Source organism: Larus michahellis, chromosome 9 (assembly GCF_964199755.1).
Source record: "Larus michahellis chromosome 9, bLarMic1.1, whole genome shotgun sequence".
In the NCBI taxonomy this organism is placed as follows: Eukaryota; Metazoa; Chordata; class Aves; order Charadriiformes; family Laridae; genus Larus; species Larus michahellis.
Window position 1 is genome coordinate 39817574 of NC_133904.1, and position 20109 is coordinate 39837682.

The 20109-nt window shown below is 37.7% G+C and overlaps 1 protein-coding gene across 10 annotated transcripts in view; it reads right to left on the bottom strand.

Annotated features, from left to right (window-relative positions):
- Positions 1-4700: 4700 nt before the first annotated feature.
- The window catches only part of STAG2 (STAG2 cohesin complex component), a 78576-nt gene continuing 63167 nt past the window's right edge, over positions 4701-20109 (bottom strand). For 3 of the 10 annotated variants that reach the window (XM_074601818.1, XM_074601819.1, XM_074601820.1), the window contains exons 24-34: positions 18231-18405; positions 17678-17817; positions 16455-16556; positions 14163-14311; positions 13503-13631; positions 12966-13171; positions 12345-12534; positions 12146-12259; positions 8741-8867; positions 8328-8405; positions 5631-7632 (exon numbers count right to left, since the gene is read on the bottom strand). In XM_074601818.1, the coding sequence (XP_074457919.1) occupies positions 7360-7632; positions 8328-8405; positions 8741-8867; positions 12146-12259; positions 12345-12534; positions 12966-13171; positions 13503-13631; positions 14163-14311; positions 16455-16556; positions 17678-17817; positions 18231-18405 (1683 nt within the window). In that variant the 3' untranslated portion in view covers positions 5631-7359. Of the gene's footprint in view, positions 7776-8327; positions 8406-8740; positions 8868-10800; positions 11556-12145; positions 12260-12344; positions 12535-12965; positions 13172-13502; positions 13632-14162; positions 14312-16454; positions 16557-17677; positions 17818-18230; positions 18406-20109 lie in introns of those variants that run through there. The other 7 variants (XR_012589177.1, XM_074601822.1, XM_074601823.1 and 4 more) reach the window with 7 other exon arrangements.

Genomic DNA, 20109 nt, shown 5'->3' on the forward strand with positions numbered 1-20109 from the left:
CAGTTACAAGCATTTACACAATACGACCTTAAACCATCACACCATCAGTACCTCAAAACAGGATGGAAATGACAAGATAGTGTTTTCACTGACAAAGCCACTTCCCCAGTCTGCGCTCGGTCTCATAGAGCTCTTCAATTCCTGGCTGTAATGGCAGACTTCAGTTAAAAAACCGCCCCAGAAAATCTGCTTTTCAAGATTCAAAAGATTATAAAGCCAGCAACAGAAATAATGAAAAGACAGGTTTTGTCAGTTGATACATAAGAACAGTTGTGTAAAAGACAGCTCGGTATTTTAAGATGAAAAATACAAAGAGCAGGCTAAATCTAAGATACGGCACATCTTTAAGTGCTTCTGTGCATGATATGAAAAGCAAGTGGATGTGGTTTGCTTTTTTGCTTTTGGTGGCATTCAGCAGTCTTAAAAAGAAGAAAACAGAATATAAACCTGTGAAAAGAGCGTGTTAAAATACTAAGCGATCTGTGCGTACGTCACTCAAGAACTGTGGTTTAACTGCTATTTCAAACACAACAGCAAATCGCATGGCTTCCCGGAACGGCCATATGGCGTGGTGGAGAAGAGGTTTCACGTGGAGCTGCCAGCACAGCGCTCACGGGCTGACGCGCCGCCAGACAAAGAGCGGGGCCGAGCAGCCCGAGGCGGGAAGGCTGCGATGAAGCCCCGTCACGCGCGCCGCGGCTCTGAGCCAACCCAACCATTAACTGCATCAACGACGGCACGGCCTCTGCACCAGCCCCCGGAGAACCCCGTCTTACAGGGCCGGGTGATAGACGTCACAGCAGTTTTGAGAGAGAGGTACACAGAAAAAAGTTGAAGTTAAGGTCAAGCGTATTGAATGAGCAGTCTAGAATAAGCACAAGGACACCAATCCCTGCTAAAATTCCGACAAATAAAACATAACAGTGTTAGTATCCAGGAAAAAAAAAAAAAAAAAAAAAGGCAAGCTTTCTCAAAGGCACTCTTAAAGAATGAAAATAAACAGGACATTGGTCACTGGTCACCTATTCAAGAGAGCCTTCGAGCTATGTCCACAGCCTACCGAATTTGAAACAAACAAACTGCTGCTGTTTGCATTGACCTGACCTGTCATTACCCACCTCAACAAAAGAAACTGCCTTCGTCAAACTCATTAATCAATTTCTCCCAAACCTTGTTGTATTACTTGAATGTGTTCATGAAATAACTAACAATAATTTTTATTATTTTCATTTATAGTTTACTGGATTAATTCAAGCTGTTACCCGCTGAACACAAACTTCATTTTTAAAACTGGTAACTGCAGCTTTTTCTTTTACAAAAATAGTAAATACAGAGAAAATATGATGGCCTTTCTTCTTCTTATGCAACCAAGAATGCTGGGACAAGCTTTGCAGAAATTACACAATCCGTTTTGGGAGGCGTGATGACACTACCAAGAACTGCACACATACTCCAGAGAACAGGGAAGTTCTCACGCGGGGCTGTGTCACAGCAATCCAATCCCTTTAACTGCTTCAGCTCATTTTTCTGGGCACAGTTTTACGTTCTTACCCCTGTTAACGCCACCACGATTTACATCTATGAAATCGGGCAGTGGCTACAAAAAACACAATAAAAAAAGTGCAACTGTATCTCTCGTTGGAAGGCACTCATTTACAAAATGAGTAACGACTCAAAATCTAGCTGTTAAAAACTTTTTAAAAAATACAAAATTTAAGATTTAACCAAAGAAATACATTCAAGAAAGCTCAGCAACGTGAAGAGATACAGGAGAGAAAGACAGCTGAGGAAAACAACAGGCAGAACTGACACTGAATTGTTACTTTTTAATAGAATTATTATCACAGAATAATATTGTGCCACATTACCTTGTTCTCCATGTACGTGTCATCACCCGCCTCCACCAAAGATACGATCCCTTTTGTGCGCCAATGAATATCAGAAATTAAACAATCTCAGCACTAAAAGTTCTTAGGATTATGAAAAATGGGGAAATGGCATAAGCTGCATTCCAGTATCATAAGCTGATTAAAGAAAATTAAATTAAAGCCCTCAAGTAGGAATGGGTATATTTTTAAAGAACCAATTTGTGTTTTTAATCAGAAGAACTGACAACTTTTTGTCAAATGCTTCAAAGAACGAACAAGCCCAGGACATTCACCAGGCTGTTAAAAAACCGCTATTGTGAATCAAAAAACTCAGTAGACTTTTTATGGGTAGAAAGTTAAAGGTAGTAGCCCTGGTATCCTGACATCCCGCGCTAGGACGAGGGTATGTGTAAACTCTTAGGAAAACAGCGAGGAGTAAATTTTGAAGAAGCAATGATTTAGTTATACTGAGATTAGGGAAGACGGGGATTTACTGGCTCTAACAAGCTAGTCATCAGCACCACACCATCCAAAGGAAAAACAAACAAACAAACAACAGCAATCACTAACTTCTTACATATTGTCTTTGGTTGTTTAATATCAAGAAATACTTTTTACAGAATACGTGAAGACTATTCCTTTCAATTTCATTCTGTGTCAATACCTTCTCTGTGGCCTCTCCGGCCACTAGAGGACAGGCTTTACTTTCTCCAAACTGGTTGCTGTTTTCTATGTTTTTATCACATATCTCTTCAGAACTCAAATTTCTTTAATTTACAGGTTTTTGTACCAAAATGGTATAACTAGGACAGACTTTACATTGTATAGTGAAGGTATTTTTCTTGTGTTAGGGACTTAGAACCTACTGAAACCATTTTCCACAAGATACTATTGAACTTACAGCAGGATTTAGAGACAGGAATGAACATTTGTAATAATAAAAATAAAAGCTGAAGTTACATTAGCAAGGATTAGAAGTATTACCTCTAAGGCTGTGAAATTACTCCCTTTCCAAAGCCTTGTAAGAGGAAGGAGTTTTCACCCTGCAGCCAGAGCTGCTCGGTGGCGGAGGGGAGGGGAGCGGGAGGGGAGGAGATGGTTAGCGTTTTTCCCCTCGTTTCCTTGCCGTCTTGCCAATTAAGCTTCAAATGTTTTTATCGGGTGTATGATAAATGTAAGAAATGGAAAGGAGCATACTTTCAGTGGTTTTTCAGTTGGACTATATACAATACCGCCAATGACTGAATCAAAAGCATTTTGAGCAACGTCAGATAGAAGTTAATAGGAAAAAGAAACCAACAGAAATGCTATCGATACACCTTTAAAAAGCATAACACAAAAATAATTAACCATTGATTTCTTGGCATGTAAAAGTTCTATACAAATTTTAAAAATTTTATTTGCAGGTACTAACCTCTTGAAAAACTCACTCTGTATTTACACTAATTCTTTTAACAAGTTTATGTCAAATTAAAGCATATTTAAACAATCATAATTGCATTAACTTTTCTACTTTAAATTATTACCCAATTAGTGCTTTATTCACATTTTAAAAACTTGTACAATTTATTACAAATATAAAACAGTGCAGTTTTTCATACATTATCCCAACTCTGAGACAAACACTTAAAAGACATGGAAAAAGATTTTGATTTCTATAAACATAACATTTGCATTACTCATACCCCTTTCTTCACTGTCCTCCCCTAACCCCGATTTAAAAAGATCAAACATACAACATACTGTAGGTTTATTTTTATTCAAAAAGTTACTGTCTCAAGACATAAATACAAATCAGAAAACAGTACAATTAGGACAATAGAATGTGGAGGACAACAGGTTAAGGTAAATATATAAAACATTTTTAGCTGGTTGAAAACAAAGCTGTAAGAACTGCTTTCACAAAGAAACACTCCTTCAAGAGTAAGAAAAATCAACTTAAGTTTAAAATCATATATACAGTCCTCTCAGCAGTTCTATTAAATGCAGTGGTGTGAAAAACAATATAGGCAGTACTTTAGACATGAGAGTATTTATTTATGTAAAATGAGTTAGGCAGATCTAGGTTTGAGTTCGTTGTTACCCCATGACTTAGTAAAATAATTATATTTTATCATGATCCTTTAGATAATCTATGGTTTTTGGCTACCACAGCCGAATGTTTAATTTCTGAGTCTAAAAACAGGAAGCCTTTCTGTATTCACCCATCTGGGGAGATCCTTGTATTGCAAGCATATTAAGGCATGGAATGATTAAAATAATATACCTCGAGAACTGGGAGACAACTGACAAAAAATATACATATGTAATATAAGTTAATATTTCCTTTAAAATGATGTCTAGCTGCCTAAGCCTTGCAAAATGAGTCGATGTCAAAATGGCATAGATCCACTTTCTGTTTTAGACCAAATTTAATTTATTTGTGAATGGACACAAAATGAAGTTTAAAGCTTAGCTTTCAAAGAATATTATGGGTTGTTTATGAATTTCTATTATCCAATCTAATTTACATACAGAGGAAATGTACTGTAACCTGTTAGAAGTATCTTTAACCTGAAGACTGCTTGCAAAGACAGATAGATAAAACAATATAAAATACAAATTTAAAAATCATTTTTAAAGCATGAATTCTCATGCTCTTCTATTTTTAAACATTGTTAAACTTTCAATATATTTCTGAAACCTCATAATTTTAAGTTGGAATTTAAAAGTAAGAAAAAACTAAACAAACTGCGCAATTATAAAATCAGCACCAATTTATATATATATATAATTTTATTTAAAATTTAGATCCCTATTCCCACACTCTAATAAGCTGTATAATTTTTGTTTAGAATTTTTCTGCAAACATACTACAATAAGCTTCTTTTATTTGGAGACAAAATACAGTGGCACTACTGGAAGGAATTTCACGACATTACATTTTTCTTAAAGGACAAGCAAACTTCCAGGGTTGGTAATGGGCAAGCATGACAGATCTGTTACCTTCTGGTAGTTCGTAGTTTATGGACCTTTCTGAGAAGGCTAGCATGAAGCTTTTGGAATAAAAGTGTGGTTTAGATTAAAAAGCTGTTAAAAATCTGCTTTATGTATTTATTTTTTTCCACGATTAATTAATACAAACCTTCTGTTGCTGAAGTTTGCATTTTATTTAAAATACTGACACTCTTCTGGTTCTATCACTGTACGAAAACCAATCCATCTATTATTTCAGTTCATGGATGTAAACAGCAATCCAGCAGAGCTCATGATTATTTAGTATAGCCAGCAAATGTATAGAGAGGGGCTCAAATCTGTACCAAACACCTCTCAGACTGTTAGATTAAAACTCAGAGGGAATACTTCTTATGATCCAGAAATAAACTGATAGCACATAAATAAAATATTGATTTTTTTTTTTATCCCAACAAAAAGTGTAGCTTATCCTCAAATTGTTTACTTGTCCTTTACATTTCCTTTTTTTTCAGGCAAACAAAACTGCCCCTTCAATGCACTTGATCTTGAAAGCATGTCATTCTCCTTAGAGAAAAAACTGTTCAGAATTTCACTGTATCTACCACAATTTTGTATTGAAAAACTTCCTCTTCCACTTAGAAAATGACTTCACCACTGATTTATTTGCTGCTCTGGTATTAAAACATTGACACCCCAAGAACCTAAAAAAAAAGTTAGAAACGGTGTCAATTTGTCGTCTACTACACATTTAACAGAAACAAAGCAATTAGTATATGATTTAAGACACTTCAAGATATGTTAAGGCATTATAAGTTTATTTTTCTTCCAAACCAGATTCACCACACTTCTGATTTACGTAGTAATATGAAAAGGGCACCTCATTCATCAGAAAATATTTTTCCCATACTTGAAATTAACTACATCCAGGAGGAATGTGATAAAGACTGTGCTTTAACTATTTTTGGTAAAAATTGCAAAATAATTTTAGTTAGTTGCCTAACTCAGACTGCTTTGACAACGGCATTCTATAGGCCTTAACTTCAAGTCAAGTGCGTAGTTTTCAGCAACTACGCCTGGGACAAAACCCTCTACACACCGGCTGCTACTGTGTCTGCGCTCATAAAAACATGTCATCTCACAGCTAGCCAGGACACAAACTCGTTATTTCCTATTAAATTTATCAACCCTGCCAGGAAGACAGTGAAAAAAAATCAAAACAATAATCAGGTAAAAGCAAAATAATGTCCTTTGGGAAACTGAGTGATTAAGTGAAGAAAAAGCTTTTCTGAAAGGAAGAATCAGTTTCCACTTCCCATGTGGGAGCACGCCGTATAGTTCTGTATGCCAATGCAAGTGTTTATCACCACTGATGTGCCAAAAAAACCCCCAGAAAATCCAGATCTTGTGACTGTCCTAGCTTTTATAGGACTTTATAAGATCAGAAAGAGCCATGAGACACTTAATTTTCCTGAACTGTAACACTGCTGTTCACATTCATCTGTTTACAAACCAATTTTTACTGTTCGTGGTATTAAATTCACTTTAGATGCATCATACAATGTAACACACTAAGACACAACTGCCTCTGGTGCCAGGAATAACTGGACACATCACAATATGAGAATACAGACTAAAATTTTGATCATAAACCATGTGCATCTGAATAAATTAAAGAGCTTTATTATGTCGAGGTCTATTTAAAACAAGTGCAACAACTCCAAGAATAATGGACCTCTGAAATAAATTACATGAATAAAGCAAATTAACTTTATTCAGAGAAGGGTTTTTGCATTTATGAAATTGGGGATTTTTTTACATTTAAAATACTGACTGATAAATTCAGCTCTGATGTAATACGGATTCATGATGGCTCGTAAACTATCAGCAGAGCTTTCCCCGTGTAGGCAGTTACATTCATTTAGGTGGGGGTTATGCTAAAGAGCAGCTGTGTTCTGTCATCCAGCTGTTTTCTGCAGCCCTGCGTCCAGGCTCAGCACCCTTGTTGCGTCCTGCCTGGGAGACAGCCTTGCTGGATGGTGTCCCCTTGCCTGTACCAGCTCACTGCAGCGCAGCACCGCTCCCTCCTTGCGGAGGGACAGAATACAGCTTGTCCTGCTGGCACAGAGGCAAGGCTGGCTGCAAAATGTGACTGGAACCGGCTGCCATCATGTGGTGTCACTCCCACACTGCAGCTAAGGACTGCCTAGCAAACCCTGGGCTCACAGGGGGATGATGAGTGAGAACTAAAGTCATAGGAAAGAAACTTAGCTAACAGTAAAGCTAATTAGTTTTAGAAACTGAAAAGCTGAAAGGTTGGTGAAATCAACGAAATGAACTTGTAGAAGGCCAAATTTTCAGCACTGTCAGAATAAAAATAAAATAAAAAAAAAGACTGGCAATTCACAGATCAATGAATTAAAAATCAAGAAGGGGAGGGGAAGAACTATTTTAAAACAGAACATGAGAAAACAGGTGATGTACTTTCTCAGCGTTACTTCAAGAATAGAACACACAATAGTTAGATTAGATGCACAGCCTAATCTGATTCATTAATACTAAAGCAAAGGCCTACTGGTACAAAATATATGTATTTGCATTTAAAACAGTATTTAAGACTTCTTTCTCCCATAACAAGAACAGGTTTACGCTGCAACAATACTATAAAAAAAAAAAAATACATAACCGTCTTCCAAATTCCACCAAGCTGTCCAAGATTCCCAGGAAGCCTTGTTGTACTGTCCTCTGCTGGCTTGCTGCAGCTTGTTATTTCCAGTGTAATTTTGTACCAGCTACACAAGGTCAAAACTGGCTGCATACATTACAAGTGGTTCAAGACAGAAGGAATCCCTCATGCAGATTTTTAAAAGAGAATAGAGACTGCAGATTTATCAAGTCGGAAAAAAGGGCAACTGCAAGCAGAAACTACAGACTTCGGATGTTTTGGACCTAAAACTTTACATGGAAAGAAAAAATACCTCTCATCTCTATAAACAGGTATCTGTATTATCTCTATTTTCTCCATTATCTTACTTACGCACAAAACTAAATATGCCAATTAGAAAAAAAATTGCATACCATCCAATGCTGACAATTGGTAATGACATTAGAGTCACTCAACTAAGCTCATGACAACAGGAAACTTCGCCTTTAATATTGTGTATGCACAAATTATTTCTTTTAAAGCTCGTTGCTACCAACCTCTGCAAGGGTCTTTTCCATACCAGATGTGTTTTCTGCTCAGATTGAAAGGCTTTTCATTTTTACATAGCTACATAAAGTACTAAGAACAAAAATCCTATAAACTTGCAAAGAACATTGGCTACCTCAGAATTTATGAAGCTGAATTACAGCATAAAGTATTTCACTGACTGTACCAGTCTGCCAAACTAAGCTAACGAAGACAACCTAAAGATTGCACTCTTTCCATTTAAAATTTGAAGTAAGAGAGTATTGTAATCTTAAGACTGATTTTACATTATTTTCCTCTTATGTAAGTTAACCTACCGATTCATCCATGATTGAAGCGGGGTCAAAGAAATCTGGTTTTAGTTCCGTTCTTTCTCTCCTGTTCTTTGACGGTGGCTTTAGAAAGCAAGCAAATAAACATGTTAACTGTAATTTCAGAAAAAACAAGAGTTTTTAAACTGTAATAAATGAATCTGAACTCTCAAAGGATAAGAATTTACAGGGGATAAATGTTCATCTCTCACATTATTATTACAGGAAGTGTTCTTGATTTTTGTATGGCAGTTTGAACAGATGGCACTTGTATACAGATAGTGGCGCAGCCGTTTAAGAATGCAGGGAACAAGAATGACTTTTCTGTTTCAGCAAAAGGAAAATTTGATTCAAATAACCTACTTCAAAAGCAGAAATACAAATCCAAAATCCACTAGAGAGACAAGTAAATTTCTTACTAGGTCTATGTCCATGGTGTCAAAATCCATGCCTTCATTGAGATCTTCAATCCGCCCTTCTGATGACATCATCACATCTTCAACAATTGGCTCTTCATCATCTTCCATTAGACTTGTGCCACGTCGACTGAAATGAAAAGAAAAACATATTGTTTAGCACTAAATCAAGTTAAGCTTTATGTGACTATTTAAAAAGCTACTGCTCAGTAAGGAACTGCCAACAAATAATAATTCCATTAGATAGAAAAGAAACTAAGTAATTAACTAAATGCATAGCTACTGTTAAAGAAAGCTGGTATTTAACCAGCTAGAAGATACCAAGAGAGTGAGGGAGAATGACTAACAAAGATCAACTTATGGAACTTTGTGGTACGTCTCTAAATGGGTATTCTGAGAGGCTGCAAGAATTGATGAGCAGATCAAAACCACACCTAATTCAAAGATTTCCATGCAAATATTCATGCTCAACTGAGAAAGAACTTTTGCCACCTAAAAAAAAAGTTGTTCCTGCCTTACGACAAGGCAAGGAAGAATGTCTTTGTGATAAAGTGCATGCATAAATCCATTTTCAGACAATCCCACACAGTCCTCTTTCCTCGCAACTTCTACATGCAACATCAGACCTTATGAGAAAAATAAGGAGTCATTCTAATTACACTAATTGGTGTCACTATAGGAAAAAAAAAACCCAAAAAACAAAACGCCAAACCACTCAAACTGTGTTACATAAAGTACTGGTATTAAAGAATTAAAAACATGTAGGGGAAAGATATAAAGCTCTTCAATATGTATGTCCATGGTTTTAGTTTACAACTTATACTTTTCTTCTGTAGAACAATAGAGTCTTCATTAAAGCAGAGAAGTTCTAAAACTAGTCTTCCCCTCCTTGGGTAAAAAAAGTTCTGGCACTTAATTTCATTAGCATGCATGTCAAAATGCACCTGTGATGAATCACAATGAAGTAAATGACACTACAGTAACAATGTATGACCTCTGAAGGACAACACTAATTTAAGAAACATTAGACTGTCTTCATCTTTGTTCACAATATGGAGTACTTCATGAGGTTTTTGTGTGTTTGCGTTGGGAAGTTCTACAAAAACTGGTACTACAAGATTCCTCTCAACTTTGGTGTCAGATTAGGTCAGACAAAATCTGTACCAAACGTAGAAATGCTGAAGACAGGAGTTTAAGAGGAACACTTTTTTTAAATAAAAACAAAACAAACAAAAAAACAACAACAACAAAAAAAACCCCGGCTGAACTCTAAACTTACAACCCAGAAGTCAAAGGAGAAAGTAATAGTGGAATTAAACTGAGCAGCAACTTTCAGCTTCACACATTGAACAACTTTTTTAACATTCTATTTCTAAAAATGATTCTGCAGTTAGGAATACGTAAAGAAGATGTCTCACATGTTCCATTGATTATATACATCTGCCAAAGATAGCATTCAGTTCAACAACCAGCTCCCTTTATTAACAAAGGTCAGTACTACGTAATTTTTCTGGTATTTTAGTTCCATTGAAGCCCAAGGGGAACCTTGGCTGAAGTGACATGAAATGGTCGAGTTCAAGATCCTTAGGGCAGTGAGGAGGGGGCACAGCAAGCTCACTACCCTGGACTTCAGAAGAGCAGACTCTGGTCTCTTCAGGGATCTGCTTGGCAGAGTACCGTGGGATAAAGCCCTGGAGAGAAGGGGGTCCCAAGAAAGCTGGGTAATATTCAAGGATCACCTCCTCCAAGCTCAGGAGCTATGCATCCCAATGAAGAGGAAATCAGGCAAAAATGCCAGGAGGCCTGCATACATGAACAAGGATCTCCTGGACAAACTCAAACAGAAAAAAGAAGCCTACTGAGGGTGGAAGCGTGGACAGGCAGCCTGGGAGGAATACAGACCACAGAGCAGATCCTCCTGGAAACTCTGCTAAGGCACATGGAAAATAAGGAGGTGATCGGTGACAGCTAACATGGCTTCACTAAGGACAAATCGTGCCTGACGAATTTTGTGGCCTTTGACAATGTTGGTGGATAAGGCAAGAGCAACTGACATCATCTACCTGTATTTGTGCAAAGCATTTGACACTGCCAACGTCATGACACTGTCCCATACGACATCCTTGTCTCTAAATTGGAGACATGGATTTGACGGGTGGACCACTCGGTGGATAAGGAATTGGCTGGATGGTCACATTCAAGAGTTGCAGTCAACAGCTCAATGTCCAAGTGGAGATCAGTGATAAGTGGTGTTCCTCAGGTGTCAGTACTGCAACTGGTGCCATTTAACATCTTTGTCGGCAACATGGACAGTGGGATCCTGTGCACCCTCAGGAAGTTTGCTGACGACACCAAGCTCTGTGGTGTGGTCAACCCGCTGGAGAGAAGGGATGCCATCCAGAGGGACCTGCACAGGCTTGAGAGACGGGTGTGTGTGAGCCTCATGAAGTTGAACCAGGTCAAGCGCAAGGTCCCTCACCTGGGTCGGGGCAATCCCAAGCACAAATGCAGGTTGGGCAGAAAATGGATTGAGGGCAACCCTGAGGAGAAGGACTTGAGGGTGTTGGTTGATGAGAAGCTCAACATGAGCCAGCAATGTGTACTTGCAGACAGAAAGCCAACCGTATCCTGGGCTGCATCGAAAGAAGCATGGCCAGCAGGTCGAGGGAGGTGATTCTGCCCCTCTGCTCAGCTCTGGTGAGACCCCACCTGGAGTACTGCGTCCAGCTCTGGGACCCCCAACATAAGAAGGACATGGACCTGTTGAAGCGAGTCCAGAGGAGGCCATGAAGACGATCAGAGGGCTGGAGCACCTCTCCTATGAAGACAGGCTGAGAGAGTTATTCTGCCTAGAGAAGAGAAGGCTGCACAGATACCTTATAGCAGCCTTCCAGTACCTGAAGGTGGTCTATAGGAAAGATGGGGAGTGACTCTTTATCAGGGGGTGTAGTAATAGGATGAGGAGCAATGGCTTTAAACTGAAAGAACGTAGATTTAGATGAGATATTAGGAAGAAATTCTTTACCAGGAGTGTGGTGAGACATTCGAACAGAGAAGCTGTGGATACCCCATCCCTGTACTGGATGGGGCATTGAGTGACCTGGTCTAGTGGAAGGTGTCCCTGCCCACGGCAGGGTGGTTGGAACTAGATGATCTTTAAGGTCCCTTCCAACCCAAACCATTCTATGATTCAAAAATAAGCAAGAAATTAAACAGATCTATTCTGCTAAATGCATCACCATACACTTTTACTACTGCTTTGCTAAAGCAACTTAAAATTTTAAAACACAGATAAACACTACTCAAGAACTAGAACATGTATCCCTCTTAGAAGATACAGGAGTAATACTATATTTAATAAACCCTCCCCTCCCCAAACCACTGAAGAAGCATTTCACTCTCACTCACATGGCGTGTTGCAAGTTGGTTCTCAGCTTGACGTAGTTCATCGCTGCCCTCTCCTGTTGTTGTCGCGCGGCTTCTTCCTGTTGCCTTTGAGCCAACATCCACGTTACTTGCGTGCTTAAAAAGACCATTATTCTATTTTAAACATGAACTGGTTTTGTGTATGAACACTAACACAAAGCAGACCTACTCATCTACGTACTTGTAATCGAGTGGAGCTTGGTGGTGTTCAGGCTGCATAGGATAGACACCCATATAATTTTCTTCAGGTCGCAATCTCTTGGGCTCCCTCATTATTGTGGAAGTAAGCTGAGGTGTCTGCATCATGACTGGTGTGTGCATTGTCTGCTCCCTGTTCAGCCACATACTGTCACTACTGCTGCTTTCTTCAGCTGGCAGGAAACATAGGACATTGGTAAATTTTTTTCAAACTAGGCTAAAATTGAATGTTTAAACACAACTTAAATGCACGCACTTTCTGTTCACTGAGAATCAATTTATGTATTTTTTGCCACAAAGTCTTACGTGTGCCTCAAAAGGCCTGGACTTATAACCACTGCCTAGAGTATTTAAAATACTTTTATATTCTGTGACTTAATGCAGTGTAGTGCCTTTATCTTCTTCTGTGAATCACTGTTATGTTTTTCAGGCTCTTCAAATGAATAGTTTTCCCACTAAAACATATACATGCACAGAAGTTATCCTGTTTAAAAAAAGAATACATTAAAGCATACGAATTCACCCAAGCTAACAAACAGAGAACGACACACGTAGTTTCTATGAATATCCACTCTAATAAATTTTAAGATGAGAGAAGTTATACCTTCAGGTACTTTCCGTTTCCCTGTTGCTGGCTTTGTCTTCTTATTTCTTACTGTAGATCCTCGACTACTAATTCCACTAATCACTGACATAGTATCATCATCCCCACCAGCTAATAAAGAGTTTCTGTAGGACATGAGAGGAAGCCACACATCTTCTCTTCGTAGAGACATCTGAAAGGTCATAAACTTCTCCAAGTAAACATACCTTTAAATGGAAAAAATAATTACAAAGATGCAAAATATCTGTAACAAGATGTTAACATGTCAAGGTAAGTACTGAAAGTAAAATCCTATGTTCCTCATCTAGCTAACAAAAAGGCGTGACAACAGCAAATCCAGTTCATCCACCATAAAATAACAAGGATAAATACAATTTACCCTCTGTGATGATACTTGACTGTATTACTGTAAAATTATCTTGGTGTGCTGAAGATCCCACTTTAGATGAATGCAATACACATGAATACCTATTTATACAGATGCATGTCTTTTATGGTTATCATTACAAATATTAAGAATATTAAGAAAATACTTACACTGTTCTTTTGTCTTGTCGGAGAAGTTTGGAGGAGAACTCACTCAGAATATCAAGAAATGCCAAATTTAATGGTGGGTGGCTCTCACCTTGCGGATTAGGCTCCTTAAAAGCAAATTCTATGCCATCCCTAAGAAAAAGTTAAAAATTAAGTCACATAAAGCACAAACTAAAGAAAAAGTTCTAAGCACTGCAAGCTATCAAAACCAAACACCTTTTCTCTACATGAAGAAAGCAGTAATTTGATGTTTCCATATTTGGTGGGGAAAAAAGTGAACACTATTCACGCACTCATATTATGATGTTTCTACCTTGCATGTCAAGTTTTCGGCCTGAGGCCAACATGACCACAACGTAACAACAAAGTGGCTCAGTTCTTACTGTTACAGGTAAGAGATGAAAAATACTTTTTCATGACAGCATCAATATTGCTATCATTTACAGGCTTATGCAATGATGCTGAAGAACATCCATATTATTTAACATTTGGGTTTAACTCAGGGACAAAACAGCAGTTATCTCCTAATTTACAACAGGCTATATTGTCTCTAGTGCTGATGCGTTTTGTATTAACAAACTAATTCTGAAAGACTGAAAAGATACTTTAACGTCAATCAAGAAGTGTTTACAAAAAGGGAAGTAATACAAAGCACACAATTACTTGTGTAACATAGCAATAGCTTCTCTTGTTTTCAACTGATCCAGTCCGAATGTTAAAGCAAAACGTCGAGCAAGTTCCTTTATGCCACTGAATGTTGGTGATGATCTGTCAAAATTATAACCATTTTCTTGAATCATTTCATTGAAAAGCTGTATGAAAATAAAAGGGAGATTTTAATTTATTGAAAGATTATGTCAAACTTTAGATCAATCGACACAGAGCTAAGTTTTACAGCTCTTTTTTCTTAATTCAACAACCCCAAAAGACAAACATGGAGGTTTAGGAAAGCCAAGTCAACGCTACTCTTGAAAAGTCTGCACTTCAGAGTTAATCCTTGAAATGCACTCTGCACAAGCATGTGTCAAACTAAGTATGTTGGATGACAGATTTCGGCACTTCTTTAAATGAGGTGTTCTAGAGTTGAAAATGCTAAAAATTAGTAGGATTCCCCGATATGTATATTAACCAAGAAGAAATAAACGGGGTAAGTTCTCACCTGGTCTTTACTATTACAGTTTATCAAACTACTACTTTCTGATTATTTTTTTTTTAATCTTTTCAAAACGCAAGTATAATGAAGAAATTCTAAAACGGAAACATGTCTTCAGGGAAGTTGCCAAAGACACAAGAAACTCTGCCACTGAGGATCACCCTTTTAACTATTCATCAACAGCTGGCAAAGCTGCAAACACTGAACTTTACAATCCTTTTTTAATTTGATTGATCCTTTTCTCATCCTACTGAACTGGACTTTAGTTCTCTTCAACAGTCAATTATTCTATTATTTTCTAATTTTGTCTAACACACTCACCATTCACTCTCTCATATAACACAGAATAAACCAAAACCAGACTTACTTAGGGCTATGAACATTAACTTTTCATTTACAGAAACATTTTGGTACTTTTATGTTGGCGTAGCTCACTGCAACCTAGTTATTCCCTTTATCCACCATCACTTCTAGTATTTGTTCTCTGGTTAGTTTCTTTTTTTAAGAAGTTTTCCTGGAAAAAAATGCTAGTTACATGTTTAACTTCACATGTGGAGGGGGGCTGGTTTGTTTGTTTTACATGTTACTATTCTTATTGCCATATTAGGGTCCTCTCATGTTGCTATTCTTATTGCCATGCTAGGATTGCGTAACTGCCTCCCTATAACTGCGTAGTTGTACTTACTACATTCACTTCCTCTGTCTGCCATTTAAATATAAGGGGCTGGTTATTCATGAGACAGAAAAGACTAATAAGGATAGCATTAACCCAGTCACAAAAACATGTGGATCTGGTTAAAAGCCAGCAAAAACAGTAGGAGTATTTAGTTGCTTATTTTATGTTGCAGTTCTGCCAGCTACTTCATGCTGCTATCAAAAGGAAAGGCATCATCCTCCCTTGTACTGGCAAACCTCATACAGACGAACCAGCTTAGTGGCTTCATTAAGGACTCTTTCTGGTTAGTTCTCAACCAGGGTCAATATCTGTATCTATATCCATTACGTGGCTCTATGACCTCTACTAAAAAAAAGGAAAAAAAAAAGTGTGGGGAGAGAGAGGACAAATCAGGGTACATCTTCCTTTCAACGACAGCAGAGATCTGTTGCATTACAGTGGTTTGCAGAAATATGGCATTATTGTTCTGATCCTCTAATCCTGTAAATAAGATTCATGCAGATGGTTCATGTGAGCAGGTGAATCTGACTCTGACCTCGACTGAATTCATCAGGTCTCCACGCAAACAAGCTCATTTACTGAAGAGAGCATTAAATCATGTTTTAATTTCAAAGATGGGTGAAGCCCCTACCAAACATTAAGAAGTACTGAATTGCTAAAACTTCCCATTACTTCTCAGAATAGTTAAAGAAAACCCAAACACACACAAAAAAAACAACAACAAAAAAACCACCCATGAACAAAAAAACAAAACCCCACCACACAGGCAGGACATGTTTTCCCTTTCTTATTTGCTCATGAATAAGTAAACTAGCAGGTTCACAACACGTTGCTGAATACTTGACTCAAACTATTGTTTTAGAGTTAAGAAGGTATTAGAGAGTTACATTTACTTCATACTGATTGGCCCCTCTCATACACTTTTCGTAGCACAACATTTGGTTAAGTGTTGGAAGACTTCTGGCAGGTTTTCAAACAGTTGCAGAAAGTATGTTTCAGTTTAGACCTATTTATCTCTACCTTCCATAAGGATTTCTTCATTAATACCTCACACTAGCTATTAAACAACAGGACGTGATGTACAGTATGGAATTCCATGCATAAAAATACTGTAATTCGTTCTTACCTGCTGCAAGCTAAGAATAAGCGTTTTAGCACACTGGATTTTGTCTATCTGTCGTGTTTTACTCATTGTTTCTTTAATAATATCACCATAGTCGTTGTAATACTGGGAAAAATAAAAAAAAGAAGGTTAACTTTCAATTTTTACAACTACTGGGTTCTTCAGAAATCATCTAGGATTTGCTGTTTTAAAAAATTTGAACACTTTCAGAAGGAAAAAACCTAACGCGTTCATGATGACACCATCAAAATTATACCTTAAAACACCTCCAACACGGTAAAAAAAAACTCCCATCAGAAGGAGTATATCCACTTATTTTCATTCTTGTCGTTCGTATTACGTTAGCATTACTTTAGAGGCAGAATGAACTATTTATCTTCAAGGCCATGACACATTTGTTAGTAACACGTGTTCACCCCTTCAGGGTAGAAGATTAGAATCTAATCTTTTTAGTAACTCCTATAACTCTGGTGGGGAGCTTTCTATTTTCTCTGCTGAAAGGAAGCACTTAAGGATAGCATCATAGCCATAATTTTTCCAGGAAAGACAGCTGCCTGTTCAGTTCTTTAAGTATTTCAGGTTCAATAAAGATGCAATTACTTACTTAGGAGAGATTCAAAATACATGTAACAGCACTCCGACAAAAGCAGGCTGCCCAAATTTAAAATTTGCTAAGGTAACCAACAAGAAGCAAAGCTTTATCTTGTTCACAAAATGCAAACTCATATACAGATTACACGTGGGGAGACAACATGCGACACACGCATGTGTGCAGGCAGTGGATGGAACTCACAAAACTTTTCTTTTTCCCCTCTTCTACAAAATTTAAGCTGAAATTATTTGATGAGGCTAGACATCATTGAGCTGATCTTTGTGAAAAGATTCTCGAGAGGCCTGCTAAACTAATAGCTGAATTAAAAATATATCATCAATCAGGGTAAGAAAATAAATCTATTAAAAACAACGTAAAAATCATTATCAGGTTTCCTTCCTCCCTCCCCATTACCCACACACTGGAACTGCAAAACTAATCTCAGTCATTTTTTCCCCTTCTTATGGAAAAAGAACTTTTAAAAGCCTCCAAACTACCAACTATGGATTTCTGAATTCTTCACATTTTGAACCAGTGATCTTGTAAGGTAAAGAATAAATAATAATCACAAAATCCACTACTACTGTATTCTAGTAGTTTTATGAAGCATCACTACACAAGGCTTCAGATTTACCTTCATATATTGCTTGAAAATGTCTGCAGCTGTATTCATTTCCACCACAGTATATACAATGAGTTTACAGAAAGCTGCAAGTAGATTTCTTCTTTTGTGCAATGCTTCAATTTTGCTAGCTTCATCATCCTGCTGTCCATCTAGAAAGAGTTCAGAACATGAAAATCATTGCATTTAAATTCATACTTCATACTTAAGCATTATACATATGAAGTGACGTGGCCTAATGGTCAGGATTCAGAAAATCAAAACTCAATTCTGACAACAGTGCACTTCACTGCCCACTGACAAGTCTCTTTTCCTGGTACAGAGACATATATATTTGTGCCTATTAAACCAAACCTTTACCACAATTTTCCTATGCATCCCCCAAATATAAAATGCTTTCATTGGCTGCTGATATTTAAAAGATAAACCTACCTCTGTGCCCACGCACACCTCTCACTGCCAGAAAAAAAGAATTAAAAAAAAAAAAAACACACAGAAGTATAGGCAAACAACTTTATTAGTTAGAAGGCAAATAATGGAAAAGAAAGATAAGTTTTGTACAAACCTGCACTATTGTTATCATCATCCTGATCAATGAAGACATGATCTAAAATAAAACTGAGTAGTTCAGATTGCAATGAAGAATCAGGAGTGTAAACAAGTGGCTCCAACATGTCACGTCCTCCTGTCATAATCTGATGACTGAAGATCATCAACACATCACACAGAATTGTGAAAGCCTATTAAAAAGAAACCTTAGTAAATACTTGCTTGGAAACTGGATGTTATTTAGAATCATGTAGCTGGAGCCCAGTGGTGTACATAAGCCATGTAAGTCCTAAACAACTACACAGGCCAACCGGAAGTCAAAATGTGCATAGTTTCTTACAGGAGGTTGCTGTATGAAGACTGGGCCTCCAAATAAAAATACTGCATAGACGAAGCCAACTAAATATCAAAACACTATGAGATTAAAGCACAAGGAGCCTGAAACTCGCAAATTCTGCCTGAGGGATACTACATTAGGTCACTAGAGAACTTTGTGGACACCAACCATAAAGCAGTCTCCTTTTAAATTGTTTCAATCACGTTTATAAAACATCTTACAGCTTAAGTCATTCAACCCCTTTAAGTTTTAAAGTATGTATTGCTTCCAAAGAAGCAATCACCTCTTCTTTTTGCTAACTTGTGCATCTGACATCAGATTTAAATGTCTGTTGTACCCTCCCTCCGTGGAAAGTTCAAACATCTCTGTACCTAGACTGACATTCTTCAAACAGACCAAGGCAACACGCTGCTTAGTGATGGACCTCATCTCTGACTCCTTGAGTCACTTCCATTTTAACTATCTTAACTACTTAACTATCTCAAGTACTTCCATTTTAACAAACAGATCTGTTCTCTAACTCCTGTAAGTAAATATTACTAATTTCCTGGTCACAAAAATACACATGCTCCTCTGAAGTTCCTTGTGCCCTTTCATGAGAATAAGAGGAGAGCAGAACCATGGCTATTGTACCTTATGTGACTGAGGCAGTTCTAGTTTCTAGAGCATCCACCTGACTTAGAGTTACACAGCCCTTTAAAAGAAACCTATTCAGAGCTTCACTAACTTTTGTTACTCTCACTTTCACACCCTACACCTTGTTTTGACACTAGATAGCTCTCCAACATAGAATATACTTATTCAGCTCCAGGAACACTCTTGTTATAGCAAGAATTTCAAAAGCTGCAATTGTGTGACTCAGCGGACCAGATTTTCGACTTCAAGTTCAACCAGGTTATTGCTACCTTTAGCAGCCTAAAGGCTCCTGGCTTTCTATTTGTTTAATAAAAAGTATACCCAGAAGGTTGTTTGGTCCTTCCACCATAGAGAAATACTTTGTGGGGTTTTTTTTTTTTTCATTTTAACTTTCTAAAGGATGTTAAAGGCATTTACTTAGAATCAATCCTGCTATCAGTAAGCCATGCCCTTCACTGGAACCTGAAACTCCTCTGAGTGTCCTGACTAGAGAACTACTGGGCCACAGACAGGAAGAGACTCAGTCCCTACAGTTTAACCTTTTCCTTTGACCCTGTTACCCTCACAAGTCAAGTATTGCCCAAGATGATGTCTCAATTCTTTTTGAAACAGAAGAAAATTAAAAAACAAGCCCTAAAGCCTTCATGCCTGCGTTTTTCTTCAAGAAAGCAAGGACTTTTGTCTCCTGCCTGAAATGTCAGGCACTACTTGCCTGGACTAAATACCTACATGTTTTATATCTGAAATAGCCAAGAACTGAGCTCCAGCTAAAACTCTCCCCCACAAAGGACAACTCTATGAGGGGTGGACTATAGAATTGGTAAAATGAAAACTGCTTACATCTTTTCCAAGCAGTACATCATTGTTGAGGCTCCCAAGCATTTGCTAGAATGGTCTCCAAATATCTCTAAACAATACTGTT